The following is a 20,786-nucleotide window of genomic DNA, read 5'->3' on the forward strand; positions in this document are numbered from 1 at the left end:
CGTCCTGTCCGGCCTGCTCGTCCTGCACGTCCGGTCCGATCTGCACATCCTGTCCGGCCTGCACGTTCTGTCCGGCCGATGACTGGACGTCGTTGCCGTCATGGACAGCCCTCTGAACTGCGCCGCCGTCATGGACGGCCCCCTGAACTGCTACGCCACCTGTGCCTCCCGCCCGGCCGGCCTCCTGAACTGTTTTCTGGGCTCTTGGACCGTTGGCCTCCGGGTCGGCCCCCTGAGCTCATGGATTTTGGACTGCTGGACCGTTGGCCTCCTGGTCGGCCTCCTGAACTTTTGAACTGTCTTTTGTTTTGTTGTCGGCCTCCGGGGCGGCCACCTGAACCGCTTCGCCATTCGCTCCTGTTCTGCCGGGTTCATGGTCGCCCTCCTGAAGTCGGGTCTTGGACTTTTTGTGCCATTGTTGTGTTTGCTCTGTGTGTTTTCGTTTCTTTGTTTTTTGTGGCCTTGTTTCTGGCCCTCCGTCCTGGGCCCCCGCCGCCCGCCCTTGGTGGGTTGTTGTGGTTTTGTTTTCTGGGTGTTTTCGGGCGTCTGGAATCCGCCCTTGAGGGGGGGGCTCTGTCACAGGCTGGGTCTCCGACCCAGCACTCTGAGTTTTCTTTGTATTTTTTGATATGTTATTAGTTTGTGTTATTTCCTATTTTGCCTTTAGTTTAGGCAGTTATTGGTTATTGTTCCTGGGTTTTCTATGTTTTGGGGTTTGGTATTTATTCATCACGTGTTGGGTCTGTTGTGTTGTCATGTTTAGTTGTTAGTATTTCCTGTTTTATTTTGACAATGTCATGTGTTCTTTGTTCATTGTATTTAGCTTTCTCTCCTGGTCCTGTCATTAGGTTTATGTCTGTCAGCTGTTCCCCCATGTGTCCCCACTTCCCCTGATCACCTCATGTCTGTATTTAAGCTTTTTGTTTTCTTCATGCCATTGTCGGTTCGTCTGTTTATCTCACCAGGGTCACAGTTTTAGTCATGGTCTTAGCCTGTTTACCTCACCTCAGTCATAGTTCTAGTTTTCATCTGTTGTGTATTATTAGTCTTAGTCATGGTCTTTGTTTATTATTTTTCCACCACAGTCATAGTTTAGGTTTTGGTCTCAGTACCATTTAGTATTTTGTTTCTTAGTGTTTTGCCTGTTTGTTTTTGGTCTCTTGGTTCATTTCCCTGCCGTCATCGCATTAAAGGTTCACCTTTCTGTTAATCATTACAATTCCTCGTCATCATCTGCTTTTGGGTCCTGTTTCCACACACATCGGCGCACCCCGCCGTGACAGCAAGTGCTTTTTATGCAGTTTTTGCAAAGCTGTGTGTGGAAGGAAACCGTGACCTAGGACAAGCTGATGGCATAAGATGTAAGTACAACTCCTCCGGATTCATATGCAAAAAAAATGATTGCGCTAGCTTACCTGGTTGCAGTTCTACAAGGATTTAAAAGTAGTTGCGCAATATGGAGCGTGCCCGCTCTGACTGGTTTTAAAGGGTTAAAGATTCCCATATGGTAAAAAAAAATAAATTTTTCCTGGCCAAAATATATTTCAAATATATGGTAAATATATGTTGTATTTGTGATGCTCAAAAAAGTATATTTTTAAAATTGAAAATATATTTTTTTCAAACCAAAATACATTTCAAAAGATATTTCAGGGTGAAGAAAATACATTTCCAACCTTACAGTAGAATGTATATCAAAGTATCATTTATTTAAAATGTATTTACTGCAATAATGATGATAATAATAATAATACTAAAAGTAACAACATGTTTTATTTACATCTGCAAAAAACAATTGGATTCAAACAAAACAGAGTCAAAGGTCTATCACGAATTAGGTTGTTTATTCATTTGCTTACAGTATTTCACATTACACAATATCTCACTATAATGTAGCGTTCATTGACTTTGAAATTATCTGTCAGTGATACAGTAAAGAAGATACAACAACTGCTATGTACACTTTAGTTTTTGACAATATATACAATATAGAACTTAAAGGAACACACTCCACTTTTTTTGGAAATAGGCTCATTCTCCATCTCCCTCAGAGTTAAAAATGCAGCGTCTTCTTTCTAGATCCGTACGTTAATAGGGCTCTGGAGCGTGATCTTACTGGATGGGGCATAGCCAGGATTTTGGTTGAGGCGCCATATTAGCAGGTCAAACAAATGCTTCCTGTGTGGTCGGTTGTAATGTTAGATTGCACTACTGGCAAAGGAATAAGCTTGGAAACGGGCTCTCTTTTCATTGTTTCCATACCTGGAAGCATCATGAGGGAGCTTATGTGTTGGATGTTACCAAAAGAAGGCGTCTAGCCTGGATAGCAGCTGTGAGACGAGCTGATATTCAGTTCTCTACCAGCCACAGATATCTGTTGGTGTGCTTCAGTATTTTCATTCTGGTAAGTTCTAAATAAGTTCATATTACCCTTTTTATTTTCAATGCGCTCTGAGGTCATAGCAAATTAGAACAAACATGCAGAACTACCTTTATTTATAGAGTTGCTAATTATTTGGCATTATTGCAGGCAAACCAGCCTATGAAATGAATGAAACAAATCCTGACTGGGTTCCAACACTACACATGAGGCACTACGAAATCTTTGCTTCAAACTACATGCTACATACCACCATGGCAATCAGATTACTTCTTCCATGTGAGGGTAAAAAGGTGACCTTCCTGGATAAGATGGCAAAGGTTTGCTGCGTTTTGGTGAACATGTGCCCCAGTGTGTTAGTAAAATCAGGGGAAAATACTCTTATTAAATACTCTTAAAGGTCTTGTGCTGTATATGTAGTGATACATTTTCAAAAGAGACAGTAAATTACAGAATGCTAGCAGTGGGTGATATTATATAAATGCTGTCATGATTTTATGTAAACATTTTGTCATTTGTAAACTATACATGACATTGATTCTACATTGTAACTGATGTGATGTTCTACAAAGTGCTTTTAATTAAAAATAAGCAAACATTTGTTTGTTTCTTTATTCAACTTTTGAACAGTGGTAATTAGTAAGTAGATATTCAGTAAATGCAAATTATTTACATGCCCCCCTAAATTAAAACATTATGGGTTATTCAGAACAGAACTATGCTTGGAAAAATACTTTCCCATCAGTTGATCCAACTCCTCCACAGTAGCAGGTGGATTTTTTCTGTTTTGAGGATGTTTTCTTTTACCTGTCAATACGGATGGTCTGTTTATGTTTTGATTGAGAGCCTTTTTTTGGGCAGCTGAACAGGAGAAGTCTATGGCCAACCTCCGGCTGTATCTTGGTCATATTACCCAGCAAAACCCACTATGCAGGTTCATCTGTAACAGTCCTTGTGCCACAGATCCTCACTGTTGCTTCTACTTTAAAAGAGCAGGGACATGGGTGCAGGTCTCCACGACTCCGGCCATACAGGTGCAGTGGGCGGCTTCAACCTTCCCTGTGATGCTCACAGTGACCCATGGCTGCAATACTGGTTGATTCAGTCTTTGAAAGTGCAGGACCTAAAACACACACAGACAAAGTTCAAGACAAGAACTTTAATAAGCCAAGGCCGACACAAATGTGTTGTATCTACGTTCAAATACTTTAATCATAAATGTAACAAATAAAGTGTTTTTATGTATCCATCTATAGACAGCTGCATGTTATATTTTAAATCTGCATGTTTCTTTTTAGAAACCTATCAGCAAAAAACTTAAGTATGTAATGCAAGGATGTAATCACTTTCAAGAGTGAGAAAGCATAAAGTTCAGCTTTAAGTGTAATTGACCCTGTGCACGAGAAAATGCTAACTTCCTGGTTTGAGACCAGATGTGGGGTTGTACATTTCCGGTAGCTTTACTTTGCGGTCAATCACTACTGCGAAGATATACTCCAAAATCATGTCCAAAACTCGAAAACTGAAAGATTGCGTTAAGTTACAAAGAGCAGAAGGTGGGAACACTCACCACTGTTGTGTCATAAAAAAATCTAATGATCAATTTTGACGTTTAAAGAGTTTAGATCGATCAGTTGTTTACATCACTCAACACAAGCAGAACTGCATTACGGCAGCAGAAGACACATCGTCCACATTCAGAAGCACATCTCTGTATAGTGACTGGTCTTATGATTTAAACAGGCAAATGTTCAGCATTCAAACTACAGGTGAAGAATAGTCAAACCAGATGTTTCCCCTGTTATGTCGAGATCAGCTAGTCAAGTACACACCTACACAGCATGTTAACAAACCATGAAAAAAAATGAATGATCGCTGGTAAGGGTTTCTATACATTAGTATTTATGAAGGGTATGTTGTGACTTACCCTCAAAATTACAGCGGTCCCTCACTATAACACGGTTCACCTTTCACCTTGCTGTTTCGCAGATTTTTTAGTACAAGTTTGTATGCTTTTTTTACATCACATTGTGTCCTGCGTCCTGATCGATCTCCTCCGTGACGTCTCTCCTGTACAGTACAGAATCACTGCATTGATCGCTAGCAGTGTGACTCCGAAGTGCAGTACTGTATGTCCACGATGTCCACCAAACGTTTTGCCTCGCAAAAAATAAAATTGGCTACTTTATTTCACCTATCGCTGGTTATTTTTAGAACATAACACCCGCGATAAACGAGGGACAGCTGAGAAATATAACATTTGAATCCCTTTTCTCTTTTGCTCTGAGGTGCAGGGAAAAAATATCGACAAGTCGATGAACATCATTTACAGATATATTGGGTAAATGCCCAAGACATCTATAGAAATGTAAATCGCCGCTTGATTCATTCATTTGCTTAACTTGTTTTGGGCCGTAAACAGGTTGTGAATAGGACACCGGAAACAAAGCTCCCCACAGGAATTTCCGCACCGGAAGTAGCATATGCTAACGTGCACATAGTCAATTAGGATCATTTATAATAAATATCAATTAATTAGGGCAATTTCTTTAACCATAGAGAATAACTAAATCCTTCAGGACAATGTCACATCAGTGCACTCAACACACTATGTTATCCATCTAACAGACTCCACATGTTCTCACTGTAATTTCCCCCCTCATGAATGAATTTATGCTGCACTAATCTGAATGTTCGGAGGGAAATCAAACGCATTTTACTCACAGTACTCAAGCTGACTTACTTTTGTTTGACTGACGGCGTACTCACAATTGTACCCAGTCCTTGGTGAATTGGATGTGAGCCTCCAGAGATTTATAATGGCAAAATTGGTGCGCCGTGTATGCGCTGACTTTACAGAAAAGGTACGAGAATATATCAGGCTAAGTCAATAGTGGTTTGGTCTTCAGGGTTTCTACTCCACTGCCGGATTTCATACGGGTCCACATTTCCAATGCACTCTGTTTTTTTGCAAATACCGTCTCTTTGCATCTGTAAACAATCTGTCTCTATAACGTCCTTTATCTTTTGAGCTACTTTTCAGAATTGCTCCTTCCAACACAAAGAGTGTGTTTGTTTTGATTTGTGGTCTGCCAATATGGTGCTGCACTCCTAAAATGCACTGCGGCGTTATGTCAGCTCCAAAGCCCGTTGCGAGCAGGAGAGTATGCGCATGTGCATTGCCATGGTGATTTTAAAAATAAAGATAAAATGAAAAGTAATTCATAAAAAGTAAATATTTAAACATTCCCACAAATGTGCAATGAATGTGCAAAAAATTGTTTTTTGCACGTTATTTGGTGGAGTGGCGACAAGGAGCCAACGTTTCCACCGGTCGCTTAACGCCGCGTTCCGTGCTTCTCTCACAGATGGCAACTGGGTTGACCGCCTTCCATGGGTTTTACTGGGGTTGCACTGCGTGGTTAAAGAAGACCTTGGGGTTTCCCCGGCTGAACTTGTCCTAGGTCAGCCCCTCCGGGTCCCCGGGGAATTCTTGCCTGAGAGCCCACCCCCGTGCTTCGCTTCCTCTGTGCTGTCTCTCCGTCCCCGAAGAGACTCGTTTTCTCTTCCTGGCCCAGTGCACCATTGTGTGCCCGACACCTTTGTTCCGAGGTCGTTGGAGTCTTCGCAGTTTGTTTTTGTCAGGCATGACGCTCATAGGCCTCCGCTGCATCCACTGTATGACGGCCCCTTTCAGGTTATTCAAAGCATTCCCTTTTGGATTTTGGGGGTCGGCAGGAGGCTGTTTCTATTGACAGACTTAAACCAGCACATGTGCTTCTGGATGACCAGGTGGTGCCGGCTCAGGCCCCCCTGCCGGGGGGGGGGGGGGGGGGGGGGGGTATGGAGTTAAATCAGGGCCATAATGTTTGTGTAGTCAAAAGAAAAATTTGAAATCGAAGATATGTAAACTGAAAGCAAAAGTCACATTTTTAGAGTGAACTTTGAAAAAGAAAGAGTTGGATTTAAAATAAAATCAAACGTTTTGAATATTTGTATTATTTCTCTGAGTAAACTTTATTTAAAAATTTTCAGTAATCTTCTTTTCATTATTATTATTTTTAAAAAATCTATTCAGTCTCAGATTACATTTTTTCAGATTCAGATCTTTTAAATTAATGTACAAAAAAAATTCTTCAGGTTCGGATTTTTCTCTCAGCTTCAATTTTTTTTTTTCACTTTCAGATCTCTATTTTTCAGTTACAGACTTTTGGCCCTGTTTTGGCCTGGTGGGCGTGGCTACACAGAGAGGGGCGGGGAATCACGAGTGACAGCAGACCGCTGCAGGCTCAAGATGGTCCATTTTTCATGTTGCCTTCAGGAAACCTGGGAATGAACATAATTTATCAAACACCTCCTGCACTGTATTATTTGATAATGTTTAGAAAACATGTCATGCATAACTGCTAAAACTCAGTTACTAAAGCTCTTTCAAGCAGTAATGTGTACAAATTACGCCATAACTGATCAATTATGAGACGTTTTCCCAGCCACTACGTGAGAAGTGGTCATTTCCCATGCTCTCAAGGTAGCGTGCATTGTATGGGTGGTGGCTGCTGTTAACTTGTCCCTCAGTGAACGATGGACAACACTTCCAACAACACTGCTGGCGCGAACAATCAGGTGAGTGTTTAAGTTTGGAACAATTACACTGCAGTCTGTGAATACTACGAATTTAAGAAGTGGCTATTGTTACGGTTAATTTTTCGGCTATTCTGTTTTTTTTATTTTATAACGTTTTTTGCTGAAATGCTAGCTCAACAGAAACGCCTCGCTATCATTTTAGATAAGAGTGTTCAGCTCTCCTCTTCCTGGTAGCGAATGAAACCGCTTGTTCAGCTCTTATTATCGCTGTGGGAAGAAACTTACAAAACAGAACAGAATAAGTCTTGTAGTGAACAACAGTCTAAGTCATCAAAAGATCATCATGCTGTATTCTATCATATGCAAACGTATATCATTAAAAGCTTATACTGACTACTAAGTAAAATTCTCCATTGACAGTTGGGGGTGATTGTGTAGTTGTGGATTTGTGTAAAAATTGTAATAATGATATTATTATTGACAAAAAATGTCCTTATAGACAGTGAACATGCTTAATGTGACTGGTGATGTCGTTTTATCCAGCTCCTACTTGTTTACCCGAAATAAAGCAAAATTTTTAAAATAGAAAATAAAAATTGAAGAATATATTACCACGGTTAAAAATCAACTTAAAAAAGTAAACGTGTAAAATCCAGAAGTCCGATTCTCACCTTTGAGGTTTTCGTGAACATGTCATCTCAGCATCACAGCACAGACTGATGTAACAGTCAGCAAGAGATGAAGAAGAGGAGAGGAGAATGATATGCATGAAATGTGTAGACTATTTAGCAAAACAAAATTACACTTGGAAAATTATCAAACAAACTCAAACATGAAAGATTAGGAAATCAGAGTCTCACCTTCAGGTTTCCTGTGAACACATCGTCTTACCAGCAGAACCAGTAACACCAGTAGAACAACAACAAAGACTGATCCAACACATGACAAGACAGAGAGAACAGGAGGAGAGAGTGATGGAGGAAGAGTGATGGAGGTGAATGTTGGCGGAAGTGTGGTGGTGGGTTTTTCTAAAATACATCAAACACAGTCATTAAGTTGTCGTCACATTGTGAATGTTGAAAGCTGCAGAAACACAGACAGGTGAGTGTGTCACCTGTGACAGTGATCCAGCTGGATGGGGACTCTCCATGACCGCTGATGTCACACTTGTAGAGGCCTTCATCAGACCTGGAAACATGCTGGATGGTCATGTGACCTGTAGGCTCTTTCCCAGTGAAGACGCCATCTTTATAGAAAGCAGCTGGGAGGTTGGAGGGAGTGGTCTTTGTTTTACAGAGCAGAGTGACGTCATCTCCCTCCATCACAGGGAGGACAGGACTCTGCAGGATCACTGATCCACCTCAACACAGAGACAAACTACAGCATTTCATCCATTTACACACAGCTTCATCAACACTAACTCCACACACTCAGCTTACCAGTGACTGTCAGGTTAACCATGTTACTGATGGTACCCTCTCTGGACTCACACCAGTAAACTCCACTGTCCAGCGGGTCGAAGTAGCTTATGTCACACGAAGAACCAGCTGGTTTTCCAAATCCAGATCCACACTTTGTTCTTGTCTCTGTAGTTGTGTTCCTTCTCAGAGTCCATCCAGCAGAGCTGTTGTCATCCTCACAGCTGAGAGACACAAACTCATCAGCAAACAGCTGAGTCCTGTTTAAATTCACTGTAAGACGAGCTATAAATGAGAGGGGAGGATATTAATCGTGTAATCAATTTTAATTAACCCTTTTCCAGTAAAGCACAAATATTTTTCAAACTTATTAAACATTCAAGGGCCTTGGAGTCTACATGAAGTCCTTGGTGGTTCAGTTTGTGTCATGTTTCTCAGCATCCAGAGAATGGGGTTTGTTTTTTTGCCTTCGCCTCTCCCACCGGGGTGGAGTTGGACTTTGCTTCCCCACCTCTGAACCTGCACACCTGTTGCTCTTTCACACGAATCCTACTCTGGTGTCACATCATGAATGATTACCTTGGCAGACTACTTAGGACGGTAGGAGACTCTACTTCCTCGCTGGATTGTTGTAGTAACTAGAGTCAGTGTAACTTTTAACCCTTTAAGACCTACCATAGAACCAAATGCGCCAGAGCTTATCCTTATAATTTTACATGCTCTAGTGCCATTGTTGGAAGCATTTCAAGTTGCTATACATCAATACATCCAATATATCCCAGATTTTTCTAATATTATTAACCCTTGTATGGTGTTCGGGTCTGTGAGACCCGTTTTCAGTTTTTCTCAAAAGAAAAATTAAACAATTAATTATTTTTTCAACCTGAAATTCATTGGCTTTGGCTTATTTTCTGTGAAGAACATAAATCCGAACTAATTTTCAGTGACCTCATACTGTACCTCCCCCCACGCATTTACATTACATACAAGGTGTTCGGGTCCACTGGACCCAGGTCTAATAAAAGTGTTGAAAGTGTAGGTCCTGTGTTCCCACACTCTGTCTTCCTCCTTTCTGGTGCTGCTGATAGTGTTTTCTTCCCCTCCTGCTCCGCACAAAGTTGCAATATTGTTGAAAATTCAACTACCAACACCGTCTGCTCTTACATTCCCACACATTTTACCCTCTTTCTTGAGGGATCCAAATTTTATTTTCTCATACCCTGTCCCACCTGCTAATTAGGGGCATAAAACTATAAATAAGACTTTGCCAGTGTGGTTCTTTATCACAACTGATCAAGATGGCAAAAGATTATCTGCTGCGAGGGCCATCCAATTGATTTTGGAAGAGAGAGGGGCTTCGGATGATGATGTTGACAAAGAGGTTTCAGAATATTTCACATTTCAGAAAATTCAGAGTCTGACAGTGACTTTGAAGAAGAGGATGAGGTTGAGCACCATTTAGTAACAAAACGAAGACGAGTACCCCATCTGCAGCCAGCTCCAGGACCAGAACAAGCCCACCAGACAGCAAGTGAAGAAATATGGATGTCAATAACTGGTGAAATTGAATGGTCTTCTTGCCCAAGAAATGAGCCACCCTGCAGAGCTGTTACTGTGATAAGCCAGGGCCAACACGGCTGACAGTTACTCATGTGCAGGACATCGAGTCTTCATTTGAGCTTTTCATCCCAGATTCCATCCAGAAAATTATTCTGGATTGCAGTAATCTAGAAGGAAGGTGTGTTTTTGGAGAGAAGTGGAAGGAGATGGACCAAATTCATCTAAGAACCCCAAAGGCCTACTTTGGGGTTCTTATCCTTGCAGGAGTTTTGAGGTCCAAAGGGGAATCCACAGAATCCCTGTGGGATGCAGAAACCGGCACGAACCTTTCCGTGCATCAATGTCTCTGGAAAACTTCCACAAAATTTCCAGGATTATCCGTTTTGATAACCGAGACGACAGACCAGCTCGACGGCAGAGAGACAAGCTAGCTGCCATCAGGACAGTGTGGGATAAGTGTGTGCACCACCTCCCCCTGTTTTACAACTCTGGGCCTAATGTCCCCATTGATGAGCAGCTGATCCCATTTAGTTGTGAAACATATTGCTTCACATGTGTCTTTCCACTCACTCCACTTGATTATAACTTATTCATTTTTTTATAACATTTTATAAAAAAAAAAAAAAAACGAGAAGCACATTAATTCATAAATGTGATCTAACAAAGGTAAAGGGAAAAAATTAACCATGTTTGCTGTTCATATGGCTTGTAATTGGGATGAAGTAAATATCTGTTGAGTAATTTAACATAAAATTTTTGATAGTGTTAACGTGGAAAGCCAAAACTCTAGCGGGTCCACCAGACCCATGAACACTGGCTGAGTAACAAAAATATGAACACCACACAAGGGTTAAATAGATATTAGGCATTAAGTCCATTTTTTTTTACATAAATGGCAAAAAAGTGCATTAAACTACAAACAAAATTTAAATCGTTTTCGTTTGTTTGTTTTTTTTTCAAACATATTTCTAGTTCTATAAATTTCAGAGGTTTATCCCTTAAAACTGTAAATATAAAAAAAGGTGCACAAAGTAGTTTTCAACCACAGGTTGGTTTTAATTTTGAGATGATGAGATGAATTTTGAGATGGCGGAAATGCGATAGTTCGCGCTGACGTCTATTCCAATGTAGGAAGTGTGTCGAACAGCTGATTGGATCGGCAAAGTGTGTTTCTGGAATATTATATTTTTGTTGCTGCAAGTACTTTTTATGCAAATTTTGCAAAGCCATATGTGGAAGGAAATTGTGACCTAGGACAAACTGAATGCATAAGATGTAAGTACAACTCCTTAGGTTTCCAGTGCAAAATAAATTATTGCGCTAGCTTATGTGGTTGCAGTTCTACCGGGATTTAAAAATAGTTACGCAAAATAGAGTGTGGCTGCTCCAATCGGCCTTAAAGGGATAAATGATTGAGTCCTCTACCAAACAAATGGTGACAGAATGATCCAGCTACGATGGACTTAGTGGACTCTGACCCTGTTCAACGGACTCTCCTCACCTGCTGAAGCGGCATGAGAAGATGCTCCTCCATATTAATAAAGAGCTCTCCACCCTCACAAATGCTCTCGCCCCCCTTGGTAACCCCATCCTCTTTGAGTGTTACTCCCTCTCATTCTCCACGCCCCCAGGCTGTGGCCACACCACCGCCTTGTTGGAGAACGATGCAGAACCCTGAGCCGTTCGCAGGTGAGCTGGAGAAGTGTGCTGGAGCAAGTCTAGTTAAGAGTATTTTCCTTTATGCGTCGTACTTAACCCTGTCTCCCTGTCTACAGAGCTTCCTGGATTTTCCCCCGTGTGATTCCCATGTGGCAGTGTCGGAGTGTGAGCCTGTGATCGTGTGTGTGGATGATCTGAAGAACGCGTGCTTTCCCCCTGGACTTCCCTGGAGACCCCTTCTTCCCTCACTCAGCTGTATATACAGTGGGGCAAAAAAGTATTTAGTCAGCCACCGATTGTGCAAGTTCCCCCACCTAAAATGATGACAGAGGTCAGTAATTTGCACCAGAGGTACACTTCAACTGTGAGAGACAGAATGTGAAAAAAAAATCCATGAATCCACATGGTAGGATTTGTAAAGAATTTATCCATAAATCAGGGTGGCAAATAAGTATTTGGTCACCTCAAACATGGAAAATCTCTGGCTCTCACAGACCTGTAACGTCTTCTGTAAGACGCTTTTCTTTCCCCCACTCGTTACCTGTATGAATGGCACCTGTTTGAACTCATCACCTGTATAAAAGACACCTGTCCACAGCCTCAAACAGTCAGACTCCAAACTCCACCATGGCCAAGACCAAAGAGCTTTCGAAGGACACCAGGAAAAGTATTGTAGACCTGCACCAGACTGGGAAGAGTGAATCTACAATAGGCAAGCAGCTTGGTGTGAAGAAATCAACTGTGGGAGCAATCATCAGAAAATGGAAGACATACAAGACCACTGATAATCTCCCATGATCTGGGGCTCCACGCAAGATCCTATCCTGTGGGGTCAAAATGATCATGAGAACCGTGAGCGAAGATCCCAGAATCACACGGGGGGACCTGGTGAATGACCTGCAGAGAGCTGGGACCAAAGTAACAAAGGTCACCATCAGTAACACACTACAACGGCAGGGAATCAAATCCCGCAGTGCCAGACGTGTTCCGCTGCTGAAGCCAGTGCATGTCCAGGCCCGTCTGAAGTTTGCCAGAGAGCACATGGATGATACAGCAGAGGATTGGGAGAATGTCATGTGGTCAGATGAAACCAAAGTAGAACTTTTTGCTATAAACTCAACTCGTCGTGTTTGGAGGACGAAGAATACTGAGTTGCATCCCAAGAACACCATACCTACTGTGAAGCATGGGGGTGGAAACATCATAATATGGGGCTGTTTTTCTGCCAAGGGGACAGGACGACTGATCCGTGTTAAGGACAGAATGAATGGGGCCATGTATCATGAGATTTTGAGACAAAACCTCCTTCCATCAGTGAGAACTTTGAAGATGAAACGTGGCTGGGTCTTCCAACATGACAATGATCCAAAACACACCGCCCGGGCAACAAAGGAGTGGCTCCGTAAGAAGCATTTAAAAGTCCTGGAGTGGCCTAGCCAGTCGCCAGACCTCAACCCCATAGAAAATCTGTGGCGGGAATTGAAAGTCCGTGTTGCTCGGCGACAGCCCCAAAACATCACTGCTCTCGAGAAGATCTGCATGGAGGAATGGGCCAAAATACCAGCTACTGTGTGTGCAAACCTGGTAAAGACCTATAGTAAACGTTTGACCTCTGTTATTGCCAACAAAGGTTATGTTACAAAGTATTGAGTTGTATTTTTGTTATTGACCAAATACTTATTTTCCACCCTGATTTACGAATAAATTCTTTACAAATCCTACCATGTGGATTCATGGATTTTTTTTTCACATTCTGTCTCTCACAGTTGACGTGTACCTCTGGTGCAAATTACTGACCTCTGTCATCATTTTAGGTGGGGGAACTTGCACAATCGGTGGCTGACTAAATACTTTTTTGCCCCACTTTATCACCCCCGCACCTTCTTGTATATACACCTGGTGAATTGTGAATAAATCCTTCTTGTGAGCATCAGAACCGGAGTCCTGCACTTGAGTCCTCCTCCAAACCGTAACATTGGGTATCCTTGTTGGTCAATTTTTCCATTACTTATAGGCCTGGGTCACAAAATATATAACCAGTTGCATTGTCATGTCAGTTTTTATCTTCTGAGGAAGATCGTGAGGAGGCATCAATCTTGCATCTTGGCTGTGTCACAGGAGGTCTCACCTGGGAGATTGAGTCAGTGGTACGGCAGGCCCAGCCTACCAACCCTGATCATGGGATGGGGCCCCCAGCTCGGCTCTACATCCCTTCATCTGTGCGGGCCCGGGTGCTCCAATGGACCCACACAGCTAGATTTTCATGTAACCCTGAAATCTAACGCACCATCTCTTTTCTGGAACGCGTGTTCTAGTGGCCCTCTTTAGCCCGAGATGCCCAAGAATACGTAAAAGCCTGTACCACCTTTACCTCCCATTACTACCTCAAAATGTTGTGTTTCTGGTGGCAAACTAAAGTATTTTCAATAGGTAGACAACCGGTAGGTAGGTGGCAAAGATGGAATGAAGATTTGTTCTGAGCCATTCAAACATCTCTGTGAATTCTGAAATAACTGTGAAAAAAATGTCTACTGACATCTACTACAATAATTGGTTATTACAACAGATAAGCTGTTCTATAAGTGACAAATACTTTCCCTCATAATGTTCACTGGGTCACCATTGGTTGGTGACCACAAAGCAAGTTTAATACAGACACTGTTTCTTTGTTTTAACTTCCTCAACAAAACCTAAGGTATCACGACTGTAGTTATAAACTTTTTCTTTTAACTTGGGTTTTCTGCTCCAGGTTCTGTGTTAAATTACATTAAACAAAAGTACCATTTTCATGTTTGTTTGTTTTTTGTGTGTTTTAAAAAAACAAAAAACAAACAGAAATTGTAAAGTTGGGCACTCCCTATTACAAGCATATATATTAATCCATCTTCCACCACTCTCCCATTCATGCAGTCTCACCTTACAGATCACAGTGTTGTCTGCAAAGGTGGGAAGTACAAAGGTACAAATGCTTTGTTACTGTTCTTAGGTAGACTTGTCAGGTATCTCTACTTTATTGTATTTTGTTCTGACTACTTTATACTTTTACCCCCTACATTTTAAATAAGTATCTGTACTTGCTACTCCTTACATTTTCAAAACACACTCTTTCCTTTTGTTTTAATCTATTTCCCAAATAGCAGACAGGTCTGGCCGTATCTGGTGTCAAGCCAGCACTGCTGGCTGACTTCTGGCCTGGTAAGTGGTATGTCAACCAGATATGGGCCAGGCCTGGAGTAGATGGCACTGTTTAGGTGATGGCATGCCACATCTGGCCCAACTGTAGTTTGGTTTATGAGGGCCATGCTCATAGAAAACAGGTCTGGCCCGGATCCGGCATCAAGCTGGCACTTCTGACTGATTGATGTCATGGCAGGAAGTATGTCAACCAGATGTGAGGCAGGTCTGGCAGTGATGGCACTATTAATGTTCCTATTTTTCTATTTTAGTTAGAAGACCCAAGTGCCATTTTGCAATATGATACTGCTATGGTAGCCAACATTTCAAATGCAGATTTGACAGGTTTGCGAGTGTACACTTTATCCAAAACCTAGTGAGGGTAAACATGATTACTCATGTTTACCACTGGGTGGCTGTAGCTCAGGAGGTAGAGCAGGTCACCTACTGATCGTAAGGTTAGTGGTTTGATCTCTGGCTCCTCCAGTCTGCATATCAAGAGTGTGAGTGTGTACGAATGTAGTTAGGAAGCACTCCGTTTAGAGAAAGTGTGCGATTGGGTGAATGTGGCATGCTGTATAGAGCACTGTAGGTAATCTGGGAAAGCAGAAAAGTGCTATGTAAGAATCAGTCCATTCACTGTCTGAAGAGAGTTTTGTCATGTTGCTTTTGGACTGTTATGTTCCAGCATGGCTTGATTAAGGTACACATTAGGCTGACATCTGGGGCCAGAGCTGAAACTGTTCTGGGCCAGCACAGGGCCAGCAGTGTGTATGCAACTGGTCTTGTGCTGGGCCATGTGTGGGCCACCTCTGGCAAACCAGATCTGGGCCACCAAAGGGCCGTCATTCTTTGCAGTATCTGGGCCATGTGTAAGCACATTATCTGGGCCAGATCCGGGCCATACCAATTTTGCTATCTGGGTTGAGTGAAGTTATTATTTCGTCACTGCAAGCCTCCAAAAAATAAAACTGATTTGAGCCTAAACAGAAACACATAAATGGCAGTCTTGTTCATGCATTAATCACAAGATGTCACTTAACCCTTTAAAGCCGGTCAGAGTGGGCTATTTTTAAATCCCGCTAGCTCTGCAACCATGTAAGCTAGCGCAATCATTTTTTTTGAATAGGAAACAGGAGGAGTTGTACTTACATCTTATGCCATCAGCTTGTCCTAGGTCACAGTTTCCTTCCACATATAGCTTTGCAAAAACTCCATAAAAAGCACTTGCAGCAACAAAAAACATAATATTCCAGAAACACGCTTTGCCGATCCGATCAGCTGTTCGTAACATTTCCTATGTCCATCAGCGCGAACTATCGCATTTCTGCCATGACCTGCCCGAAACCGGAAGTGACGTCATTTTGCGGAAATGTAGTTTTTTGCCTTTAGGGCCTTATGAGCCAATACTGTTTTTTTTTTAAAGTTATGTTTCACTTTATGACTTTCTGTATCGTTTCTGGGATGTTTAGAACTCAAATTGCACTGCTGGAAATAGTTTATTTTGATGCATATGCTGTTTTTTTGCAAATTTGCATCATAATATTTATTTTCGTTTTTCCTGCAGTGTATAAAAATTGGTGTATTTCAAAAATAAAACTATAATGACACTCAAAATAAATTTCCTGTGGTGGGAAACTATTTTGTGCAACTTTTTTGTATTTGCAGTTTTGAGGGATAAGCCTCTTAAATTTCTCTAACTAGAAATATATGTTAAAAAAACAAAAACGATTTTCAATTTTTTTGTAGTTTATTGCACTTTTCTGAAATTTATGTAATTACTATGCACTTAATGCATACATATTATTAAAATTTGGGCTATATGGTTGTATTGATGTATAGCAACTTGAAATGCTCCAAAAAAAATGGCACTACAACAAGTAAAAATATAATATAAGCTCTGGGGGACTTGGTTCTATGGTAGGTCTTAAAGGGTTAAAAAGAGATGACATGTGCCAAAGTCAGCTGTTAAGTGGGCCATTGTTTTGTTTGTTTGTGTTTTCACAACACTTGAACGACTGCAGGTGTCTATAAGTTTCAGTGCTTCAGCACCTAGCTACCTCTACAGAAGTCAAGAGACCAGAAAAGGAATAAGATGTTGTGACAGGTAGTTTTAAATGCACCATTTCTATCAGCTCAACAAACATAAGCAAACACATCAGATATTCAGTCTGTACATGTGACATTATTTTTTTTTCATATTGTAAAATATCCTGCAAAACAATCTGGGGCAGACTAACTGTGTTATTTAAAGACTGTATGAGAATCCTCTGCAGGTTAGTTTGCTGTACTGTGATCGTTTAAAGTAAAGAACAGTGTGTGACTGGTGCACAGTGGCTGTGGTTTCATGGGTTACATCAAGTGTAGCAGAGGTTCATGTGAATTTTAGCAGATGATGTTGAGATTCATTCAGTGAATTCCACCTTCCTACTAACTTCATATCATCTAGAAAAAACACGGCATAAACAGTGTACTGTCAGTGGAAATCAGCTTCTGAAAACCATCTGGTTACATACATCCACAAAGAGCAGCAGGTCAGCTGATCACAGCCTGTACACTAAGAAAATCTATTGAAGCTCTCAAAAGGAATTATTGTGAGTTATAATTCTTTTTTCCCCACACTGAGCCATTACAACCATTTTTAGGGTTCCCCCACATGCTGAAGCCACTTTAACTCCTGACCTTACACATTTTCAAAGTCACCCTATACAACATAGGCAGCAAACAATAAATATATTATTTTATTTTTCTTCTTTTTCTTTAGATTATGGTGAGTATAATTAGAATTTTTAAAAAGTTGACAAAAGTTTGTATTTCCATCTACTGATATTATTTTAATACAGCACAGGGTTCACTTACCTTTGCACAAAAAAAAGAAACATCCTCCAAAAAGCTGCTTCTTACTTTTTTACTTTGAGTACATTTCAGAGCCTTTACTTTTTAACTTATACTTTCTTTAGCTTACTTTTGTAGAAGTTGAATCACTACTTCGACTTTTACTGGAGTATTTTTAACACTAGTATCTCTACTTCTACTTAAGTACAGAATGTCAGTACTTTTGCCACGCCTGGTTTTCTGCAAACACCAGTCTGCAGAGACTTCTCCCTCACTTCATGTGTCAATCTGTCCATCCCCATTTTTAACAAGGGGCTCAGAGCCTATCCTTGATGTGATCCCATATGTCAATCCTACCACATGCTGCAGAAATATATATACGATGTCATAAAGTGAGTATGCGCATACCATAATCATAAGTCCAACCCACATGCTTACTGTTTGTGATGGGTAGCCTGTCACAAATAACACAGCTTAAAAGTGTGAATAGCCACAATTGTTTGTTTTAGAAAGAAGGGGAGCTAAAGCACTGCATCAAGGGCCAGAATAAGATAAACAAGGATTTATTTAATTTTTTTTTAATGATGATTAAAGCACAGCTATACAAGCAGAGTCCAAAGGGAAAAAATGAAAATGAACATTTTAAGCAGTGATAGACATTGACTGACCTTGCTTTGTTGTGTAGCTCAGCAGTGAGATCAGAACTGCAAATAAAGACAGGATGGCTTGAGGTTTCACAGCAGAGAAAAGCAGATAAACATGAGTGGGGGAAACATGCAATGGTGTTTACGTGGTTTGACTTTAGCTGATTCAGTCTGAGCACAGGAAACAGGAAACCAAGCTCTAATGTATGTTAACAACATACCAGATGTATGTAATGGAAAACAGCAGGCAGAAAGCCGCTTTTTAAGACTAATATACTTTATGTCCAACTTTTTCTTTTAAATACTTTCTCAAGTGTTATAGGGCCACACAACAGTGAAGAGACACTCTCTGAACATGTTTATTTTTATGATGAAATGTGTAATGAGTACTCAGTAATATTGTTTTTCTTTCTGTCTTTTTTGTGACTTAATTACTGTACTTCAAATACTATAACATTTTAAGCACAGATAAAGTTGTTTTTGCGCTATATTATGGTTGCTGTTTCTGGGAAGCTTTAAAAGCATTTGAAATGTTTTGTGAACTGTAAAAATGAGACAATGTTTTCTCTTTTCAGAACCTCTTATGATTCATCACATCTCAAAAGTTGTTTTAGCCACAATCACTGTGTTTAAATAAACACCAAACACTAAAAGTGAGTCTTTGATTCCTAAATAAGTTATATAGGCCTGTGTCAAAAAATATTACAAAATTGACTGTCTGATTTATTTATTTATTTTTTTGTTTAATCTTCTATTTTGTATGGCTAATTGTCACATTTTCAAGGTTCAGGGTTCTTTATTTGTCACATGCATAGTTATACAAGTATAACACACAGTGAAATGTAGCCTGACACGCTCCTCGATATGTGCAAAAATTGGGGGGGGGGGGGGGGGGGGGGGGTGTAGAGGAAGAACATTATATATATATATATATATATATATATATATATATATATATATATATATATATATATATCAGTTAACATCTATGAACTAATGTAACATTCTCTAATGTAGTTGCATAAAAATCTGATGTAATCCACAAGATTATTGTCAAATTGTAGCCCAGACATAAAAGCAAAGGTTGGACTTACAGAGTATCTGCAGTAGAAATCGTCCCTCCATTGTGTCGCTAGTGAAAATAACAAAGTCTTTGATCAGTTCAGTTATACTAGGTGGCAAAACCCTCCTCTTTCCATTCCTCAAAGACAGATTGTTTTTTCTTTGTGCTTGTGCACAGGAAATGGTAAGGAGAGACTGAAGCATAAAAAGTAAAAAAGATACTTAGAAGGTGGACTAAAGAAACAAAGTCAAAATTTGGTAACACCAGTAGATATTTATTACCTGATGTTCACTGACAGTCAGACTAACTTAAAAGGTTGATTTTTGGACTTTGAAAAAAAAAAATTAAAAACAAAATAACTGATTGTTATTCTAAAACACAGGTTACGTTGTTTCTGTATTTTGGTATTTACTGGCTAATTTTAATGAGATGGGGCAGTGGGTCTACTCCGAGCCCCTCTGCGTGAAAGAACTCCTCCCCCTAATCTCTGAGGATTGTGCAAATATGAGTCTGCCAGAATTCCTCCACAGCACTGTAAAAGACTAATTCTCAGTTATCACAAATGCTTGATTGCAGTTGATGCAGCCAAGGGTGGCCCAACCAGTTATTAGGTTTAGGGGGCTGTTAGAGTTTGTATTGTTGATTGTCATTTATGCTTAGAAATATTTAACCATAGATGCTTAGAGGTGTATAATCAATTGTGTAGTGATAAGTTGTGTGATCTTTAACAGGCTACAGAGGCTTGGTCTGTATTCCACACTAGAATGCAAACCTACATCCTAGGAGCATGGGAAAGTTCGTACCTTGTTTAATTGTTTTATGGTAGGATTAACATAGTTACGTCTGTTCTAGTCTAAGTGCTTTTGTTTATAAATGAACTGCTGGACTTCCTCACTGTGTTATCTAGGATGAGGTGGGGTCTACCCTCTTCCTGACCAAGGATGTTTGCTTGTGTGCTTTTATGACCCTTTGATCAGCAGTAACACACACACACACACACACACACCACACACACACACACACACACACAGGCAAGGTACTCTTTGTTTGTATGTAGACGTCATATGTTAATGAACCTATGCATATTCATGTAACCTCAATAAAAGGGCAGTGGTACGGGAGAACGGAGAGAGCAACTGCGGTCAAGCGAAGGGACGGCGCTTTGTCCGGTTTTCTCCCGTGCACGAGTAACATGAAGAACTTTGCCTACTCGTGTCTTGCTTTGCAGTGTAATTATATTGTCTCCAACGTTCCAGCGGATGGGTTCAAGCTACAAACCTATCAGGGGCAGTGACTTTTTCACACAGGACCATTTGAATAGGATGGGACTGTCACGGTTTGCCGGGGCAAGCCGTGTGGAATAATTAACGGACCCAAGATGCAGACTGCTTAAGTGGAGGATGAGCTTTATTTACAACCGGATAAGTACAACAAAAGGGGTGGCGAGAAACAGAACGGTAAAAAAACTC

General features: G+C 40.7%; 1 protein-coding gene and 1 long non-coding RNA gene across 3 annotated transcripts; both read right to left on the minus strand.

Annotated features, from left to right (window-relative positions):
• Window positions 1-1,754: 1,754 nt before the first annotated feature.
• LOC145425636 (uncharacterized) lies at window positions 1,755-6,196 on the minus strand. The gene is made up of 2 exons (XR_013906349.1): window positions 5,124-6,196; window positions 1,755-3,503 (listed from the first exon to the last, which is right to left on the minus strand). It is a non-coding gene; the product is annotated as an uncharacterized LOC145425636 (long non-coding RNA).
• Window positions 6,197-6,408: 212 nt separating this feature from the next.
• Window positions 6,409-19,803, minus strand: LOC145425609 (uncharacterized). Of its 2 annotated transcripts, none has more exons than XM_080298813.1 (7): window positions 19,349-19,803; window positions 18,279-18,314; window positions 8,404-8,667; window positions 8,079-8,324; window positions 7,825-7,893; window positions 7,636-7,680; window positions 6,409-6,706 (listed from the first exon to the last, which is right to left on the minus strand). In XM_080298813.1, the coding sequence occupies exons 1-6, from the start codon at window positions 19,518-19,520 to the stop codon at window positions 7,658-7,660; spliced, it is 810 nt and encodes a 269-aa protein (XP_080154939.1). In that variant the 5' UTR covers window positions 19,521-19,803; the 3' UTR covers window positions 6,409-6,706; window positions 7,636-7,657. The 2 variants fall into 2 exon arrangements, with proteins under 2 accessions (XP_080154939.1, XP_080154938.1); XM_080298812.1 differs by having other exon boundaries at window positions 7,825-7,992; window positions 19,349-19,797.
• Between the last annotated feature and the right edge of the window lie 983 nt (window positions 19,804-20,786).

This window comes from Astatotilapia calliptera, chromosome 3 (assembly GCF_964374335.1).
Source record: "Astatotilapia calliptera chromosome 3, fAstCal68.1, whole genome shotgun sequence".
In the NCBI taxonomy this organism is placed as follows: domain Eukaryota; kingdom Metazoa; phylum Chordata; class Actinopteri; order Cichliformes; family Cichlidae; genus Astatotilapia; species Astatotilapia calliptera.